This window comes from Oncorhynchus masou, chromosome 18 (assembly GCF_036934945.1).
Source record: "Oncorhynchus masou masou isolate Uvic2021 chromosome 18, UVic_Omas_1.1, whole genome shotgun sequence".
Taxonomy (NCBI): domain Eukaryota; kingdom Metazoa; phylum Chordata; class Actinopteri; order Salmoniformes; family Salmonidae; genus Oncorhynchus; species Oncorhynchus masou.
The window spans coordinates 53,629,102-53,648,335 of NC_088229.1; the positions used below are offsets into that span (position 1 = coordinate 53,629,102).

General features: G+C 40.9%; 1 protein-coding gene across 3 annotated transcripts; it reads right to left on the bottom strand.

Annotated features, from left to right (window-relative positions):
- Positions 1-143: 143 nt before the first annotated feature.
- ifnphi4 (interferon phi 4) lies at positions 144-16,794 on the bottom strand. 3 transcript variants are annotated; one of them, XM_064923677.1, is made up of 6 exons: positions 16,342-16,794; positions 2,275-2,338; positions 2,035-2,109; positions 1,700-1,846; positions 1,202-1,279; positions 144-357 (listed from the first exon to the last, which is right to left on the bottom strand). In XM_064923677.1, the coding sequence occupies exons 2-6, from the start codon at positions 2,332-2,334 to the stop codon at positions 259-261; spliced, it is 459 nt and encodes a 152-aa protein (XP_064779749.1). In that variant the 5' UTR covers positions 2,335-2,338; positions 16,342-16,794; the 3' UTR covers positions 144-258. The 3 variants fall into 3 exon arrangements, with proteins under 3 accessions (XP_064779749.1, XP_064779750.1, XP_064779747.1); XM_064923678.1 differs by lacking the exon at positions 16,342-16,794 and adding an exon at positions 2,529-2,704; XM_064923675.1 differs by lacking the exon at positions 16,342-16,794 and having other exon boundaries at positions 2,275-2,704.
- Between the last annotated feature and the right edge of the window lie 2,440 nt (positions 16,795-19,234).

Consider the following 19,234-nt stretch of genomic DNA (forward strand, 5'->3'; position numbering starts at 1 on the left):
TGTAGTCAAAAATGCATTTAATGAAGTAGCAGGTAAAGCATACATCTACAGTAATTTTGTGTATAAAAATGTATCCAGCAATCATCAACAGAATAAATAAAAGTTAATAAATAACCCAATAAATAAATAGATTTAAAACCAGATTTAAAAAAAACACATTTCCATGTGGAATCAATAAACATATCATAAAAAATACAAAGAAACAGGCGAAATACATGACGTCACTCATACGTGATGATAATTATTGCGTTGCTGAGTTTAGATGCTGTTTTCTGTAGCTGAACCCAGAAGAACCAGCCTCCTCAGATGTGTCCTAACCTCTTTCCTGACCAGCTCCCATGCATGAGCACTGTATGCCTGCAGATTGATGACAAAGCCACAAACATATTAGCAGTTGAAAATCGGAATACCCTCATCATACAGAAGGGAACATTGCCTTTAAATTTCTATCGCACTGTAGCGCAGCTCTTTAGCATTAAGGATTAAATTGAGCCCTAAATTAAACAAGTACATGTTACTGCAGGGTAGATAGGTACACATTGTTAAATCTGTTTACACCATGAACAGTTTCAAGTATTTGTCAAATAAACAACAATTATTGGATGAGGGAAGGTTTAGCCAAATTGAATCATGTATTTATTTTTGTATTTACAAATACAATGTACTTACACTGTACTTTCCAGTGTAACTACCATTTTCAATGTATGTACAGTATATTGTTCTGGACACATGCAGTACCAGTCAAAAGTTTAGACATCCCTACTCATTCAAAGGTTTTTATTTATTTATTTTTTACTATTTTCTACATTGTATAATAATAGTGAAGACATTAAAACCATGAAATAACACATATGGAATCATGTAGTAACCAAAAAGGTGTTAAACATATTAAAATATATTTTATATTTGAGATTCTTCAAAATAGCCAACCTTTGCCTTGATGACAGCTTTGCACTCTTGGCATATATTTTGATTTGTTTAACACTTTTTTGGTTACTACATGATTCCATATGTGTTATTCCATAGTTTTGATGTCTTCACTATTATTCTAAAAAATAAAATAAAATCCTTGAATGAGTAGGTGTGTCCAAACGTTTTACTGGTACTGTATGTAGAAGATTATTGTAAAACGGGATCCAATGGCTCAATGTGACCATGATGATTATGGCCGCATATGAAATATTATTTCAATAAAACTCACCATTCTTTTAAGGACATGGTTGTTTAGCCTCTTGAAGTACATTTGCAGATTCTTGCTATTTTTTTTCTGGGCCGTAACCTAGATTGATGATAAAAGCATGACTGAATGTTTGTATCTCCTATAAGTTATTTTCAATGCATTGTGTTTCCCTACAAATAATGAACCATTTAACCAAAGGCCCATTTAAGTATAACACAAGTGTGAGTAGTTTAAATAATTTGAGGAGAAAGAATTGCACTATAGTTACAGTCTGTTTGTGGAATAAAAGTAGAGTTCTCAATATAGATATTGCATTCCTCCAACTCTCTGAGACTCAGTCCATTCATTCAAATTAACATGTGCTCATATTAAAATGTCTAGAATGCATGGTCCTAGTTCTGTTTTGACAACTTGATCGTTGTCAATGTCCAACTGAGTTGGTAAGAGAGCACAAACATATCTTGGACCAGGCTAGAGAAGTCCCATTCCAGCTGTAGAATATGAAGACGTTATACTTACACATGACTGAAGGCCATCAGACTGACTGGTGAGAACATTGAGGAAGATCTCCACTTTCTTCTCATCCCAGACAGAGTCTAGTTCTCCATCAAACAGCTCAGCGATCTTGTCAAGGGTTTGGAGGATGAACCAAATTGTGTCATCAGTCTGTAAAATGAAAGACATGAGGAAATGACTTTAACCTGATCCGTACTAAATTAATTCATATTTACCAATCAAAATAGTTCATGATGGACATACAATAATGTTGGGGTGTTCATTTTTCTGGAATGTCAGTACAATGCTAATGCATACATCCTCTGTGCACTACTATCTCACAAGACTGCCTAACTTACTGGTAAATATTCAGCTTGCTTGTACAGGTCCTCTGGGAAAGGTATGTCCACACTGTCTGTAGTAAACTCCCCACCCTATGTTTAGGAGAGAAAAAAAAAACATGATAAATACAAATTCAATGTATACATTCAATAATTAATGTACAATATTCAAAATCATAGAATTCAGCTTCAATTTCTGTTGGCACGATACAATTACAGCAATGGTTCAGAATAACAAAGATATAAGAATCTACTCACCATAATATTGAGTACGTTCATTAAGGTCTCACTGTGTTGTATGAATTTGTGATCATCCATCCATCTGCAGCCCACCGAGAAACCATTGCACAGGGTTAGAAACAAACAAATAAGCAAATACTTCGTAGGCCTATGCATGTTGGTAATGAAAACGAGACGTGGAGCAAAAAAAAGTATATCTTTGTAATACAAAACAGGCTTAGCTATGTCAAATGTCACTGTCTTGTTACTAATGTTTAGGTATACCATCTTACCTGTAGGAATGCGACCTTTATAGTTTTGCAAAACGAATAGGGTGAAGCCAATACCTGTTTCACTTTCCGTACCTGGGACGGTTGGAAAACAATTAAGATCACATATTTACCACGACATTTATATTCGTTTATGTTTTACAGGTGTTTGGAAAGTCAATCTATTGTTTTTAGCAATATTCACACACATCGAATAGGCCACTGTACATGTCATATCAAGCCAGCGTTGAATAGGACGCATCTAAACATGTTTGAGACACTTTCTCCGATTTGCATGGCTTGAGCTGAGGCTATAAATTGCAATTGTTTGCAATTTTCTGTAGGCTTCGTTTACATGTATTTTTTCGAGTCATTTTCTGTAAATATTAATGTAGGCTATTCAATATGATTTTAACTAGCCTATTTGTTTTATTTAATTTAGTAGCAATCGAAATTGGGCTACCTTAATATTTGCCATTGAACAAAAATATATTATTTATATTAAGCCCATAATGTTATCAATTAATAGAACCAGCTACACCAGTCAGACTGTTCTCTCTACTACCGCATGGCAAGCAGTACCGGAGTGCCGAGTCTAGGACAAAAAGGCTTCTCAATAGTTTTTACCCCCAAGCCATAAGACTCCCGAACAGGTAATCAAACAGGTAATCAAATGGTTACCCGGACTATTTGCATTGTGTGTTTATTTTATTCACTGTCTTTTTACTGTTGTTTTATTTCTTTACTTACCCATTGTTCACCTAATACCTTTTTACCTGTTGAATTCGGCGCACATGACAAATACACGTTGATTTGAGCCTCAGGCTGTGTGACATCATGAATAACATTTGAAGCAGATCGAAAATGCATGACAACATCACTGATGATGAAATGTTATTGTAGTCTTACTGTAGGCTACACGTGGACTTTGCATCGAAAATATGTTTGCTGACGTTGTAATAACATGATAAGAGAGAGCCCTGATTATGAAATACTGTGTAGCCTGCTGACTTTCGACACAGTGATGAGTGGGAGTAGCCTAAATCGAAACGAAACCCCAGTGCTTCACCGCGGGATTAAGAAGAAATACGTCATATTTTTTAATTGTTGTCTAAATATTATATCAAGGTGACAGACTACTACCCTATTATTGAACTGGAAATGCCTTTGGTTAATGAAAGAGGGCTGGAATGTGTTTCTTTGGAATCATCTATTAGGCCCACTCAAATGTCCCAGAACCCTTTCAGGTCATACAAAACAATTTTTGGTTGCAAATTTGGTTTTATTTGGAAAGACAGTTTCCAGCTAACTGCAATTTCTCTCCACTGATGCAAAGATAGGGTATCTGCAACTTTGCCCTTTACAACTTTAGAATTTTGACCTTCTCTTCTTCCTGATTTCTGCCAGCTCACTTTGGACTCAAACACAGTATTCAAAAACCTCAGTGAGGGCTGAACAAAGTGGCTGCTGAACAGCAAGAACAGCTAATCAACCAGAGAGATTTGTTTTGGCCCGGCAGGTGCTGTGTGAGAGACTTTGTCTGGACATTACTGGGAGGTTGAGTGGAGTGGGAACGGTGTTCTTCCATCAGTCTCAAGACATCAGCAGGTCAAGTAAAGACTCTGGATTGGGAAACAATGACAAGTCCTCGAGTTTAGAGTGCAATAAGCAGAGTTACTGGTTCAGACACAGCAATATAAAGACTGTAGTGTCTGGCCATTAGTCCTCCAGAATAGGGGTGTATCTGGACCACAAGGCAGGAACTCTGTCCTACATTTACATTTTCATTTGAGTCATTTTGCAGATGCTCTTATCCAGAGCGACTTACAGTTAGTGCATTCATCAGTCCAATCAAAGCTACGGTAGACATAACATGATTTGACATCATTTTACCTGTGGCCAATGACCTTGTGCCTTCTTGGATGGGGACTTCTAATGTAAATCTATGTCAACACCCAAGGGGGCTTAAACTGCCTAACTCTCCCTGTAGATTCTGCTGTGACGTAGTGTCCCCATGAGTGACGGAACACAGAGCCAATCACGGCGCAACTAAAGAAGATTACCAACACCTACACTCTCTGTATTCCGCAGCTGCCCCTCCACCACAGAAAGCACTGAGCTAGACTGAAACATTTTGGAGCTGCCTTAACCGAGAAATGTTTGTATGTGGCTTTATTAACTCACTAAAACATGTTTTACATTGTTGGCAAATTGATATGTGACATAGACTAATGCCAAAAACAAGCAATTAAAAAATATATATAAATATAGTACCAGTCAAAAGTTTGGACACACCTACTCATTCAAGGGTTTGTCTATATTTTTACTATTTTCTACATTGTATAAATTTAGTGAAGACATCAAAACGATGAAATAACACATATGGAATCATGTAGTAACCAAAAAAGTGTTTATAAAATATATTTCAATTTGTTTTTCTTCAAAGTAGCCACCCTTTGCCTTGATGACAGCTTTGCATACTCAAGCATTCTGTCAACCAGCTTCATGAGGTAGTCACCTGGAATGCATTTCAATTAAAAGGTGTGCCTGTTGTGGAATTTCTTTCCTTCATAATGTGTTTGAGAGATGAATTTGGATTGGTCTGCCATACAGCACGCTTCTGTCTATTTGAGCTGGTCAGTATATGTAGGTAATCCTGTCTAACGTAGCTTTTTTGTGTATTGCGTAGTAAAACATAACAAAAGACTCCACTATGCAAGTATCCATTTCAATAGAATGTCACTGCAACAGATGTTTCAGAACAGTCTCGTCTGAGTGTGCCAGAGCGCAGAATAAAGGATGAATTTACTAACACCGGTTGAATATGGCTGGTGTCAGTAAACGTCAGCAAAAAAAGCATAATTAAATTGTTATAGGAGCACAGTTGATAATACCAACACTCTGGATAACATGAAAACAGCCTAAACAGCTCTGCTAGGGTGAGTAAAATAGTCAGAGTTTGGGTGGGGGCTAAAGTTTAAGAAGATCCTTATGGCATTGCACACGGTCAGTGTGAACCAGAGTGACTTGACACAACAACGGGCCAAGCAAGCTGTTCAAACTAAACGGAAACGCAGGACGTCTTATTTAATGAAAGGGGCTGCAGTCTGCCATGAAGCATTCATCCATGTATATGGATAAGAATCTAGCTAGTTTCAGATATTATACGTTTCTAAATTTGTCAGAAAGTTGTTTTCATTGCAAGCTTACTGTTAGCTCGCTAGCTGACATTAGATGGCTGGCTCACTAGCTAACATTACATATATGATCTGTGTGTAGTAATGTTCTCAGAATGCGATTTCGCATTGTGAGTTATAGCCTAATGTTAGATAGATAACTAGCTAACACTGAACCTTTTTGGTTAACTTCAGCTAGCTATGACAATCAGTTTGTATTGCTAGTACTCTATGGATTAGGATTATAGTCAATTGTTTAGCTAGCATGTCTAAACAAAAGATTCAACTTTGCCAGATGATTACATGACCCATCAAGTTAGCCAGGTGTGTCTGACGGTATTGTATAATAATGGCAAAATATTTTTTATCTGGAATTTTTCTTTCAGCGTCAGTAGAACACGCCTGACTCTCCTGTAACAATTATACAAGGAGAATGGTCTAATGCCTCCCATCAAAAAGAGAGCTGTCCCAGTAAGCACAGGTTACACCTGAAGCATGAGGACTTGCAGCGAGTGGTGAACTTCAACAACTACGCAGAGTATAATGCAATAGTATACCAGGACGCCACCCAGGACACAAACACTTTGGTGGAAAGCTGCTGCCATCCCATGTGACAAAAGCAGCAGTGTGGTGTCTCTACAAGGAATCGATGACAGCACTTGGTATTTGAACCATAAACAACACGTTTTGATTATTTAATTGACCTCAAACATGATTGGCACTACTTTTATTGAGCACACATTATTTCTGTATTTTCCCGTGGTACGTGTAATCGGACTGTGTGTTATCATTTTAACTTCCAGTTTCCAAGATTATGTTTCTGTATGAGGTGCTGCTACTCTGCACACTTGTAGGTAAGTGAAACTTTCCTGATAATGTTGCATTAAAAATATCACGATTTTCGTTTCATTAACTTATCTTACTGTTCTTTTGTTGTTTGCAGGTGCACTATCCTTCTGACCCCATGCAGCCAGGTCCCATCTACTTTTTAACTCCTCGCAAGTGTGGCTTGTTTGGTGTCTGCTGTGAAGGAATATCACAACAAGTCAACTACTTGATTGATGAAGGCAAATGCAGGAGCACAGTCACCAGCTACATGCATCTTTTCTTCAACTACGGAGTTTGGGAAACACGTGTGGACCTGAATTGTGATAACCTGCAGTGGCCAAAAGAAGAACAAGTTTGTTCTCTGGTATTGTGCCTGGCGGACTATGCACAAGCTCCACCAGAGTCTGGACCTTCACTTTTTGATCACAGGCCACACCAAGTTTGCCCCCCGACTGGTGCTTCGGCCTCATCAAGCAGCGCTTCAGAAAGACCAGAGTAAACACCTTGTCTGAGATTGCTGGTGTTGTGAAGGACAACAAGGGTCAACATCCCACAGCTGGTTGGACTGGAGGATGGTACTGTGCTGGTGGAAAGCTATGGCTGGCAACAACACCTGATTTACTTCAGGCTGCTGCCACAGTTCAGGCAGTTCCAGCACTTCATTGTATGATATTATTATTCTTCTTGGGAGGTGAATTGATGTTGTGCAAGGTTATAATGTCTTGTCAAGTTTTTGGGGTTATTTCCTGTTTTACAGCTTCGATCCTCTGGAGCCTGGTGTTGTTGTCGCAAAGGAGCGTTTGGACTCAGTCGGGACCAGGTTTCAGCTGCTGCGCAACGCTGACATCCTTCCTCCTATAGATGGTCTGCCTGTACAAGCACCAGCTGGACTGGACACAGCTAGACAAACTTATGTTTTTGAGAAGATCAGGGAGTTTTGCGACGAAGAGGCTATGGACATCACATGCCCTGCACCAAAGTCAAGGGCAGGACAGACACATGCTCTCCGAATATAGATTCCCTTGTTCATGCGTGGTTTGGACGGAAAAGTCATCTGCACCGCCTCTATTCAAATGACTCTCTCCTAACACACACACACCAATACGTTGCTGCTAATGTACCATTTTTTTTATTCTGCTGTTCAGCCACTTTACCCCTGATTGTATGCATATTACCTCATATATCAATGATATTGTTCTTGTACATACTGTATATTATTTTATTTATATTGACACTATTTCTTATATTGCTACTATTGCAAGTAACAATTTGGCTGTACCGTTTACACCTTCTGTAGAGAACATACATTACATTACATTTACATTTAAGTCATTTAGCAGACGCTCTTATCCAGAGCGACTTACAAATTGGTGAATTCACCTTCTGACATCCAGTGGAACAGCCACTTTACAATAGTGCATCTAAATCATTTAAGGGGGGGGGTGAGAAGGATTACATTATCCTATCCTAGGTATTCCTTGAAGAGGCGGGGTTTCAGGTGTCTCCGGAAGGTGGTGATTGACTCCGCTGTCCTGGCGTCGTGAGGGAGTTTGTTCCACCATTGGGGGGCCAGAGCAGCGAACAGTTTTGACTGGGCTGAGCGGGAACTGTACTTCCTCAGTGGTAGGGAGGCGAGCAGGCCAGAGGTGGATGAACGCAGTGCCCTTGTTTGGGTGTAGGGCCTGATCAGAGCCTGGAGTTACTGCGGTGCCGTTCCCCTCACAGCTCCGTAGGCAAGCACCATGGTCTTGTAGCGGATGCGAGCTTCAACTGGAAGCCAGTGGAGAGAGCGGAGGAGCGGGGTGACGTGAGAGAACTTGGGAAGGTTGAACACCAGACGGGCTGCGGCGTTCTGGATGAGTTGTAGGGGTTTAATGGTACAGGCAGGGAGCCCAGCCAACAGCGAGTTGCAGTAATCCAGACGGGAGATGACAAGTGCCTGGATTAGGACTTGCGCCGCTTCCTGTGTGAGGCAGGGTCGTACTCTGCGGATGTTGTAGAGCATGAACCTACAGGAACGGGCCACCGCCTTGATGTTAGTTGAGAACGACAGGGTGTTGTCCAGGATCACGCCAAGGTTCTTAGCGCACTGGGAGGAGGACACAATGGAGTTGTCAACCGTGATGGCGAGATCATGGAACGGGCAGTCCTTCCCCGGGAGGAAGAGCAGCTCCGTATTGCCGAGGTTCAGCTTGAGGTGGTGATCCGTCATCCACACTGATATGTCTGCCAGACATGCAGAGATGCGATTCGCCACCTGGTCATCAGAAGGGGGAAAGGAGAAGATTAATTACACTTGGCAAGATGTACCTGATTGTGTTTTTTTTGTTAATATCTTATTTTTTAAACTTATTTTGGACATAATGTTGCTGCTGCTATCTCTTATGGCCGAAAATAATTATGTATTTTTGTAAATAACAGCTCGTGCACGATATCTAAGGACGTCTCTAGCTTGCAATGCACTGTACTCTGAGGTAGAGTACAGTGCATTGCAAAAGTATTCACCCCCTGGCATTTTTCCTATTTTGTTGCATTACAACCTGTAATTTAAATTGATTTTCATTTGGATTTCTTGTAATGGACATACACAAAATAGTCAAAATTGGTGAAATGAAATGAAAAGAAAAAACTTGTTTTAAATTATATAAAATTAAAATGGAAAAGTGGTGTATTCACCCCCTTTGCTATGAAGCCCCTAAATAAGATCTGGTGCAACCAATTACCTTCAGAAGTCACATAATTATTTAAATAAAGTCCACCTGTGTGCAATCTAAGTGTCACATGATCTCAGTATACATACATACCTGTTCTGAAAGGCCCCAGAGTCTGCAACATCATTCAGCAAGCGGCACCATGAAGAACAAGGAGCTCTCCAAACAGGCCAGGGACAAAGTTGTGGAGAAGTACAGATCAGGGTTGGGTTATAAAAAAAGATCCACAACTTTGAACATCCCACGGAGCACCATTAAATAAATTATTTAAAAAAATTGAAAGAATATGGCACCAAAACTCACAGATAAGGAAAGGAGGGCATTCACCAGAGGCAACAAAGAGACCAAACATAACCCTGAAGGAGCTGCAAAGCTCCACAGTGGAAATTCGAATATCTGTCCATAGGACCACTTTAAGCCGTACACTCCACAGAGTTGGGTTTTATGGAAGAGTGGCCAGAAAAAAAGCCATTGCTTAAAGAAAAAAATAAGCAAACACGTTTGGTGTTCGCCAAAAGGCATGTGGGAGACTCCCCAAACATATGGAAGGTGGTACTCTGGTCAGATGAGACTAAAATTGAGCTTTCTGGCCATCAAGGAAAACGCTATGTCTGGCACAAACCCAACACCTCTTATCACCCCGAGAACATCATCCCCACAGTGAAGCATGGTGGTGGCAGCATCATTCTGTGGGGATGTTTTCATCGGCAGGGACTGGGAAACCGGTCAAAATTGAAGAAATGATTGATGGCGCTATATACAGGGAAATCCTTGAGGGAAACCCGTTTCAGTCTTCCAGAGATTTGCGACTGGGACGGAGGTTCACCTTCCAGCAGGACAATGACCCTAAGCATACTGCTGAAAGCAACAGTTGAGTGGTTTAAGGGGAAACATTTAAATGTCTTGGATTGGCCTAGTCAAAGTCCAGATGTCAATCCAATTGAGAATCTGTGGTATGACTTAAATATTTTGGTACACGAGAGGAACCAAACTTGAAGGAATGGAGCAGTTTTGCCTTGTAAAATGGGCACAAATCCCAGTGGCTAGATGTGCCAAGCTTATAGAGACATACCCCAAGAGACTTGCAGCTGTAATTGCTGAGAAAGGTGGCTTTACAAATTATTGATTTTGGGGGGGTTGAATAGTTATGCACTCTCAAGTTTAAAAAAAAAATCTAATTTGTTTCACACAAAAATATATTTTGCATCTTCAAAGTGATAGGCATGTTATGTAAATCAAATGAAACAAACCCCCCCAAAATCAATTTTCATTCCAGGTTGTGAAGCAACAAAATAGGAAAAATGCCAAAGGGGTGAATACTTTCGCATGCCACTGTATTTCATTATAAACTGTAGACCACACTACCTACTATTGTGGTAATTTCCTGTATTACTAAATGAGGAGAGTTTACAAACCACACACCAGTCAGAGTTATACTTAAACTTCATCTTTAATTATATGATCTTCACCATAGCCCTTTGCCTCAGATCAATTCAGTGTCTATAAATTAATTCTGAGCGCGCCTATAAGAGAATAACAAGATCTTTTATAGCCAAGATACACCCCCCTCAACTTACATGATGAACCACAGATCTTAGGAACAGTTCCCAAAGAAAGACATTTACTTGAGAGAGGAGTATCCCATAGCCAGATAGCATTAGCTATAAATTATCGTTCAGTTTGGTCTCTAAGACGAGGTTCTAATCTTCATAGTACCAAAACATTACCTCATCCAATGGCATATATCAATTGTCAACTCTAGATACTCCCATCTCAAGTACAATCCACTCCTGGACAAGCTCACTGAGGGGAGTGAGCCTCTAGGTCATATACTATGAAAGAATAAGTGCAACATCAGATGGGTAATACAATGGTTCCAGACACCTCCCCCCAATGGGAAAAAGGAGGGGGTGACTGGCGTACAGACATCGTGGAGCCCTTCACATGGTTTAACAGATACATTCACATATGAAGACAATGTTCAAACCTGACCTCTCCCCTTTCTGGGCCCCAAGTGACTTTTCCCTAGCTGAGAAGGGAAAAGTGCAACTGCCAACAATATAGTCCAAAAGGAGACATTCTAATGACAAGTATCTCACATAAGCATATTACGTAAATAAATAAAACATCTTAGGTAACATTTATCTATGTTACCTAACTAATTCTGATTCATCCGTAAACACTACCTTGAGAATTTTCATCTATATTCTTCGTAGCGGTTTACATACCACCACAGAGGCTGGAACTATTGACAGCATGGAATGAACTGTATTCCGCAATAAGAAAACACTCACCCAGAAGCAGCGCTCATGGTAGCCGGGGACTTTAATGCAGGGAAACTTAAATTGGTTTTACCAAATTTCTAACGGCATGTTAAATGTGTAACTAGAGGGGGAAAAAAAACTCTGGACCACCTTTACTCAACACACAGAGACACAAACAAAGCTCTCCCTCACCCTCCATTTGGCAAATCTGACCATAATTCTATCCTCCCGATTCCTGCTTACATTAAAGCAGGAAGCACAGGTGACGAGATCAATACAAAAGTGGTCAGATGAAGCAGATGCTAAGCTACAGGACTGTTTTGCTACCACAGACTGGAATATGTTCTGGGATTCCACCGATGGCGTTGAGGAGTACACCACATCAGTCATTGGCTTCATCAATAAGTGCATCGATGACGTCGTCCCCACAGTGACCATGCATATATACCCCAACCAGAAGCCATGGATTACAGGCAACATTCGCACTGAGCTAAAGGCTAGAGCTGCCGCTTTCAAGGAGCAGGACTCTAACCCGAAAACTGATAACAAATCCCGCTATGCCCGCCGACAAACCATCAAACAGGCAAAGTGTCAATACAGGACTAAGATCGAATCGTACTACACCGGCTCTAACGCTCGGATGTGGCAGGACCTGCAAACCATTAAAGACTACAAAGGGAAGCACAGCAGAGAGCTGCCCAGTGACACGATCATCCCAGAAACCCTAGACCCCCTAATTTGCATACCGCCCCAACAGATCCACAGATGATGCAATCTCTATTACAATCCGCACTGTCCTTTCCCACCTGGACAAAAGGAACACATATGTGAGAATGCTATTCAGTGACTACAGCTCAGTGTTCAACGCCATAGTGCCCTCAAAGCTCATCAATAAGCTAAGGACCCTGGGACTTAACACCTCCCTCTGCAACTGGAACCTGGACATCCTGACGGGCCGCCCCCAGGTGGTAAGGGTAGGTAACAACACATGCGACACACTGATCCTCAACACAGGGGCCCCTCAGGGTGGCGTGCTTAGTCCCCTCCTGTACTCCATGTTCATTCATGACTGCACGGCCAGGCACAACTCCAACACCATCATTACATTTGCTGGTGACAACAGTGGTAGGCCTGATCACAGACAACGACGAGACAGGCTTTAGGGAGGAGGTGAAAGACCTGGCAGTGTGGTGCCAGGACAACAAACTCTCCCTCAACGTCATCAAGACAAAGGAGATGATTGTAGACTACAGGAAAAGGGGACCGAGCACGCCCCCATTCTCATTGATGGGGCTGCAGTGGAGCAGTGGTGTCCACATCACCAACAAACTAACATGGTCCAAGCACACCAAGATAGTTGTGAAGAGGACACGAAAAAAACCTACTGAAAAGATTTGGCATGGGTCCTCAGATCCTCAAAACATTTGACAGCTGCACCATTGAGAACATCCTGACTGGTTGCATCACTGCCTGGTATGGCAACTGCTTGGCCTCCGACCGCAACTCACTACAGAGGGTAGTGGTAACGGCCCAGTACAACACAGGGGCCAAGCTTCCTGCCATCCAGGACCTCTCTATACAGGCAGTGTCAGAGGAAGGCCCTAAAAATTGTCAAAGACTCTAGCCACCCTAGTCATAGACTCAAGTCTAGGTCCAAGAGGCTTCTAAACAGCTTCTATCTGCAAGCAATAAGACTCCCGAACACCTAATCAAATGGCTACTTAGACTATTTGCTTTGCCCTCCCCCCTTTTACACCGCTGCTACTCTCTGTTGTTATCATCTATGCATAGTCACTTTATTAACTCTACCTACATGTACATATTACCTCAACTAACTGGTGCCCCTGCACTGTGACTCTGTACAAGTACCCGGTATATAGTCTTGCTATTATTATTTTAATGCTGCTCTTTAATTACTTGTTACTTATATTTCTTATCCATATTTTTTTAAACATAAAAAAACTGCATTGTTGGTTAGGGGCTTGTAAGTAAGCATTTCACTGTAAGGTATAGACCTGTTGTATTTGGTGCATGTGACTAATACAGTTTGATTGGATGTGGCTAGGGGTTATAGCATTTCTTTAACATGAACCATAAATTTAGTGTGTCTGGGTAAGCGTCATCCAATATTTATAAAATATTTTTATCTGGACACTTTACCTGGAATTTTTCCTTATTGTAGGCTACTACTTTTACCACTTTTAGTCTTAATCTTTACTACACTACTCACTGTTTAGCACCTGACCTCACATGTGAATCCTTAAAGAGATGGTTGGGGCTGGCTTAAAAGTTCTTATGGATGAAATCCCGTTAACAGGATCGATTTGATAACAGCCAGTGAAAGTGCAGGGCGCCAAATTCAAACGACAGAAATCTCATAATTAGAATTCCTCAAACATACAAGTATTATACACCACTTTAAAGATACACTTGTTGTTAATCCCACCACAGTGTACAATTTCAAAAAGGCTTCACGACGAAAGCATACCATGTGATTATGTTTGGTCAGCACCTAGTCACAGAAAAACAGCCATTTTTCCTGCCAAAGAGAGGAGTCACAAAATAGAGATAAAATGAATCACTAACCTTTGATGAGCTTCATCAGATGACACTCATAGGACTTCATTTTACACAATACATGTATGTTTTGTTCGATAAAGTTCATATTTATATCCAAAAATCTCAGTTTACATTGGCGCATTATGTTCAGTAATGTTTTGCTTCCAAAACATCCGGTGATATTGCAGAGAGCCACATCAATTTACAGAAATACTCATCATAAATGTTGATGAAAATACAAGTGTTATACATGAATTAGAAATATACTTCTCCTTAATGCAACCGCTTTGTCAGATTTCAAAAAACCTCTAAGGAAAAAGAACACCATGCAATAATCTGAGTACAGCGCTCAGACACAAAAACAAGCCATACAGATACCCGCCATGTTATGGAGTCGGTAAGTCAGAAATAGCGTTATAAATATTCACTTACCTTTGATGATCTTCATCAGAATGCACTCCCAGGAATCTCAGTTCCACAATAAATGTTTGTTTTGTTCGATAAAGTCCATCATTTATGTCCAAAAAACCACCTCCTTGTTTGTGCGTTTAGTTCACAAATCCAAATTCACAAGGCACAGGCCAGACGAAAGTCAAAAAGTCCCATTACAATTCGTAGAAACATGTCAAACGATGTATAGAATCAATCTTTAGGATGTTTATCATAAATCTTCAATAATATTCCAACCGGACAATTCCTTTGTCGTTAGAAATTAAAAGGAACGCAGCTAGCTCTCACGGCCGCGAGCATGACTAAGCTCAAACAGCTCTTATTCTCTCCCCCTTCACAGTAGAAGCCTGAAACAAGGTTCTAAAGACTATTGGCATCTATTGGAAGCCTTTGGAAGTGCAATATGACCCCATAGACACTCTATATTGGATATGCAAAGACTTGAAAACCTACAAACCTCAGATTTCCCACTTCCTGGTTAGATTTTTTTTATCTGGTTTTTGCCTGCCATACGAGTTCTGTTATACTTACAGACATCATTTAAACAGTTTTGAAACTTCAGAGTGTTTTCTATCCAAATCTACTAATATAATGCATATCCTCGTTTCTGGGCTTGAGTAGCAGGCAGTTTACTCTGGGCACCTTATTCATCCAAGCTACTCAATACTGCCCCTCATCCATAAGAAGTTTTAAGAGTGTGTGAACAATGCTGAATGGGTGTCAACAAAGGAGAGCTCTCCAGTTGGTACCAAAACATTCAAAGGCCATTTTCTCAAAAGTGAGTTTACAAGTTTAGCAACTTTCAAAGCAGAATTACTTTCCCATTGTTCCTAAAATATGCAGTGTATGATATACCATTTTGTAACTCTGAGTCTCTACTTTTATCCAATGTAAAAAATACCATTTCAAATGTTGCTACTTAACACCGATTTGAGCCGGTCGGTCAGAAATAAATGCTTCAGAGTTCAAGTAACTGACACATCTCACCATCAACTGCTCAGAGGAGACTGTGTGAATCAGTCCTTCATGGTCGATTTGCATGCAAAGAAATCACTACTAAAGGACACAAATAAGAAGAGCCTTGCTTGTGCCAAAAAACACGACCAATGGACATTACACCAGTGCGAGTCAGTCCTTTGGTCTGATGAGTCAAATGTGAGATTTTTGGTTCCAACTGGCTTGTCTTTTTGAGACGCAGAGTAGGTGAACGGATGATCTGCAGTTGATGTTGAGATGTGTCTCTTACTTTATTTTTATTTATTAGCATTTATTTGGGCTGCAATTTCTGAGACTGGCAACTCTAATGAACTTATCCTCTGTAGCAGAGGTAACTCTGGGTCTTCCTTTCCTGTGGCGGTCCTCATGAGAGCCAGTTTCATCATAGCCCTTGATGGTTTTTGCGACTGCAATTGAAGAAACTTTCAAAGTTCTTGAAATTTTCTGGATTGACTGACCTTCATGTCTTAAGGTAATGGACTGTCGTTTCTCTTTGCATAGTTGAGCTGTTCTTGCGATAATATGGAACTGGTCTTTTACCAAATAGGGCTATCTTCGCTATACCACCCCTACCTTGTCACAGCTGATAGGCTCAAACACATTAAGATGGAAAGAAATTCCACAAATTAACTGAACAAGGCACACCTGTTAATTGAAATGCATTCCAGGTACCTCATGAAGCTGGTTGAGAGAATACCAAGTGTGTACAAAGCTGTCAAAGGGTGGCTACTTTGAAGAATCTCAAATATATAATATATTTAGATTTGTTTATCACTTCTGGTTACTACATGATTCCATATGTGTTATTTCATAGTGTGTTGAGGATCAGCGTGATGGATGCGTTGTTACCTACCCTTACTACCTGGGGGTGGCCCGTCAGGAAGTCCAGGATCCATTTGCAGAGGGAGGTGATGTTTAGTCCCAGGGTCCTTAGCTTATTGATTAGCTTTGAGGGCATTATGGTGTTGAATGCTGAGCTGTAGTCAAAGAATAGCATTCTCACATAGGTGTTCCTTTTGTCCAGGTGGGAAAGGGCAGTGTGGAGTGCAATGGAGATCGCATCATCTGTGGATCTGATGGGGCAGTATGCAAACTAGAGTGGATCTAGAGTTTCTGTGATGATGGTGTAGATGTGAGCCATGACCAGCCTTTCAAAGCACTTTATGGCTACAGACGTGAGTGCTACAGGTCTTTCGTCGTTTTGGCAGGTTAACTTAGTGTTCTTGGGCACAGGGACTATGGTGGTCTGCTTTAAACATGTCGTTAGAGGAAGAATGTTCTTGACACTTGATTATAGAAACAGATGGGGGGGGGGGGCAGCTGTAAGAGAGACAAAATAAGGTTACTGTGTGCAATTTGTTTTCCAGGCGAGGTCAACAACCCTCTATTCTTCCACAATGTTCCAAAATCATCCAAAAACACTGAACGCATATCTACTATCAGTGAGGATGTTAACAGAGCTGTCCTTTCCCAAAATACAAGCTCTCGTCAGGCCAAAACGTTCTGCCACCTGGGCTGATAAGTGTGAAGGGAGTCGAGCACTCTCCAGCTTCCAAAACAGTTACAACAGCAGAACCAACTAATTGATCCCCCTTTCCATTTCTCTGAGCAGACCCATCTACAAAACTCTCAGCCTGGATTGGGTAACGGGGTGTCTCGTAAGTCCAATCTAGGTCTAGAGTCAATTTCAATAGCTACGTCAGTCATCTTCACCGGCATCTGCTGTAGGGAGAAGGGTTAAGAATTGTACATCATTTCAGAGTAACATCGGATATCGAAGGTTAGGGGAGACATAGCCACAATATTAGAACATTCTAAAACAGTCTTAGTAGCGGCCACTACCGATCTCAAACAGGAAACCATTCCCCTGGTCACACTATCCAATCGTTTAGAATAATAACCAACAGGTCAATATCCCACACCATGATACTGTGGCAAAACTGCTGACAAACACACTTGTCTCTGAAATAAAGAGATGGAAGGGTTTATTATGGTCTGGCAAACCCAAGCAAGGGGTAGACATGTTTGTCTCCATTTTACCAATGTCATCTCAGCCTCATCCGTCCAGACCACAACTTCACTCGCACCCTTCGCATCTTTCTCCCATCAATACAATCCTGCAGCGGTTGAACTATCTCTGCATAGTCTTTCAACCACAGACGGCAGTAACCAGCCACACCCAAAAAAAGACAGCATGTGCTGCTTGGTAACAGGTTTACGAAAAGCTTTAATTGCCTCTAATCTATCTTTGGAGAGGGCGTGACCCTTAGAAGTAATGTCATGCCCCAAATATTTAACGGAGCTCTGGCATAATTGCATTTTACTTGGGGAAACTTTATGACTATTTTCTATCTTCGATATGCTTTAAATGCTTTATTAACAAAATGATAAAAGTACGTGTGGGCGACCTCATGCAACAGCAAAATGTTGGATAAAGCATATACTGTACAGTACTGTATTTCTTTATCAGCATCTTTATGCTTTTGTTAATAAAATAATGATAAAAATACTCTTTCAAAATGCAGATGTTTATTATTCAACCTAGATTGAGGCACGGACCGTCTCAATGGGGATAGCTGAGCTGACAAACAGCCTGCTGCCTGGCCTACACCCTCTCTCATTGTGGAGCTAGAGGAGTTAGAGCCCTGTCTATGTTCATAGATAAGATGAGAGCACCCCTCCAGCAAGGATGAGTCCGTAACTTCTCAGCAGGCCAGGCTTGGTCCTGTTTGTGCCAAACTTTGGTTTTTACTCTTAATACATTCACCAACATCTTCGTTTTTTTCCTCGCTCAACTTTTGGTCCTGTTTGTGTCCCAGAAAGATGGGACTCACCCACAAATTCTATCTTTTAAGAGGGTTAGAAAACAGTTTTCAACCAGCAATTGAGTTGTGAGACTGTGCTGTAGAGCTCATCACTCTCCCTAAATGGGAGAGGTTCAGAGACCATTACGACGCCGACACATCTTTCTAGTTGATTTACACGCTGAAGCTGTTGCGCTTGGTGACTCTGACTGTTTCACCCTAACGTCGCCAGCGTGGATAACAATATTCCTATGCTCTCTACACTCGCCAGTTTTAGCCTTAGCCAGCACCATCTCCCGATTATCCTTTACGTCGGTAGCCCTGCACCCTGGTAAACAGTGTAGGATCGCTGGATAAAGCATTTCTTTCCAGAAGCCTTTAGAAAATTGTCCAGCTGTGGGGACTTACGGGGGGATTTACACTACTATCTGTACTTACTGGTGGCACAGACGCGGTTTCATCCTTTCCTACACTTAAATTGCCCTTGTCTAATGATTGCATCTGAAACTGTGCTTGCAACATGGCTATCCTCACCATAAGGCGATAGTTTTCCTGTATATTATGAGTACATCAACTGCAATTAGATGGCATAGTGTTAATGTTACTAATTATCTTTTTTTAGGCTGGTGGAGGTCCTGTAGAATCATGTCCGGATGAAGCGTCTGGAGTAAAAAAAAAAAGTTGAATGAAAAAAGTTGAGCAAGGAAAAAAAACGAAGATGTTCGTGAATGTATTAATAGTAAAACCAAAGTTTGGCAGATAGCCAAGTAGCAACAAACATCAACACAGCACGGAGACCAGTCCGGAAGTTGAGGGCGGAGCACAATAAGAGCGTCTGCTAAATGAATAAAATGTGAATGTTAATCTCTGGTGAGTAGAAAGTTGAAAGATAACTCATGCTTGTGCTTGTTTGTAATTAGCACAGCCAGGCACAGAACACCA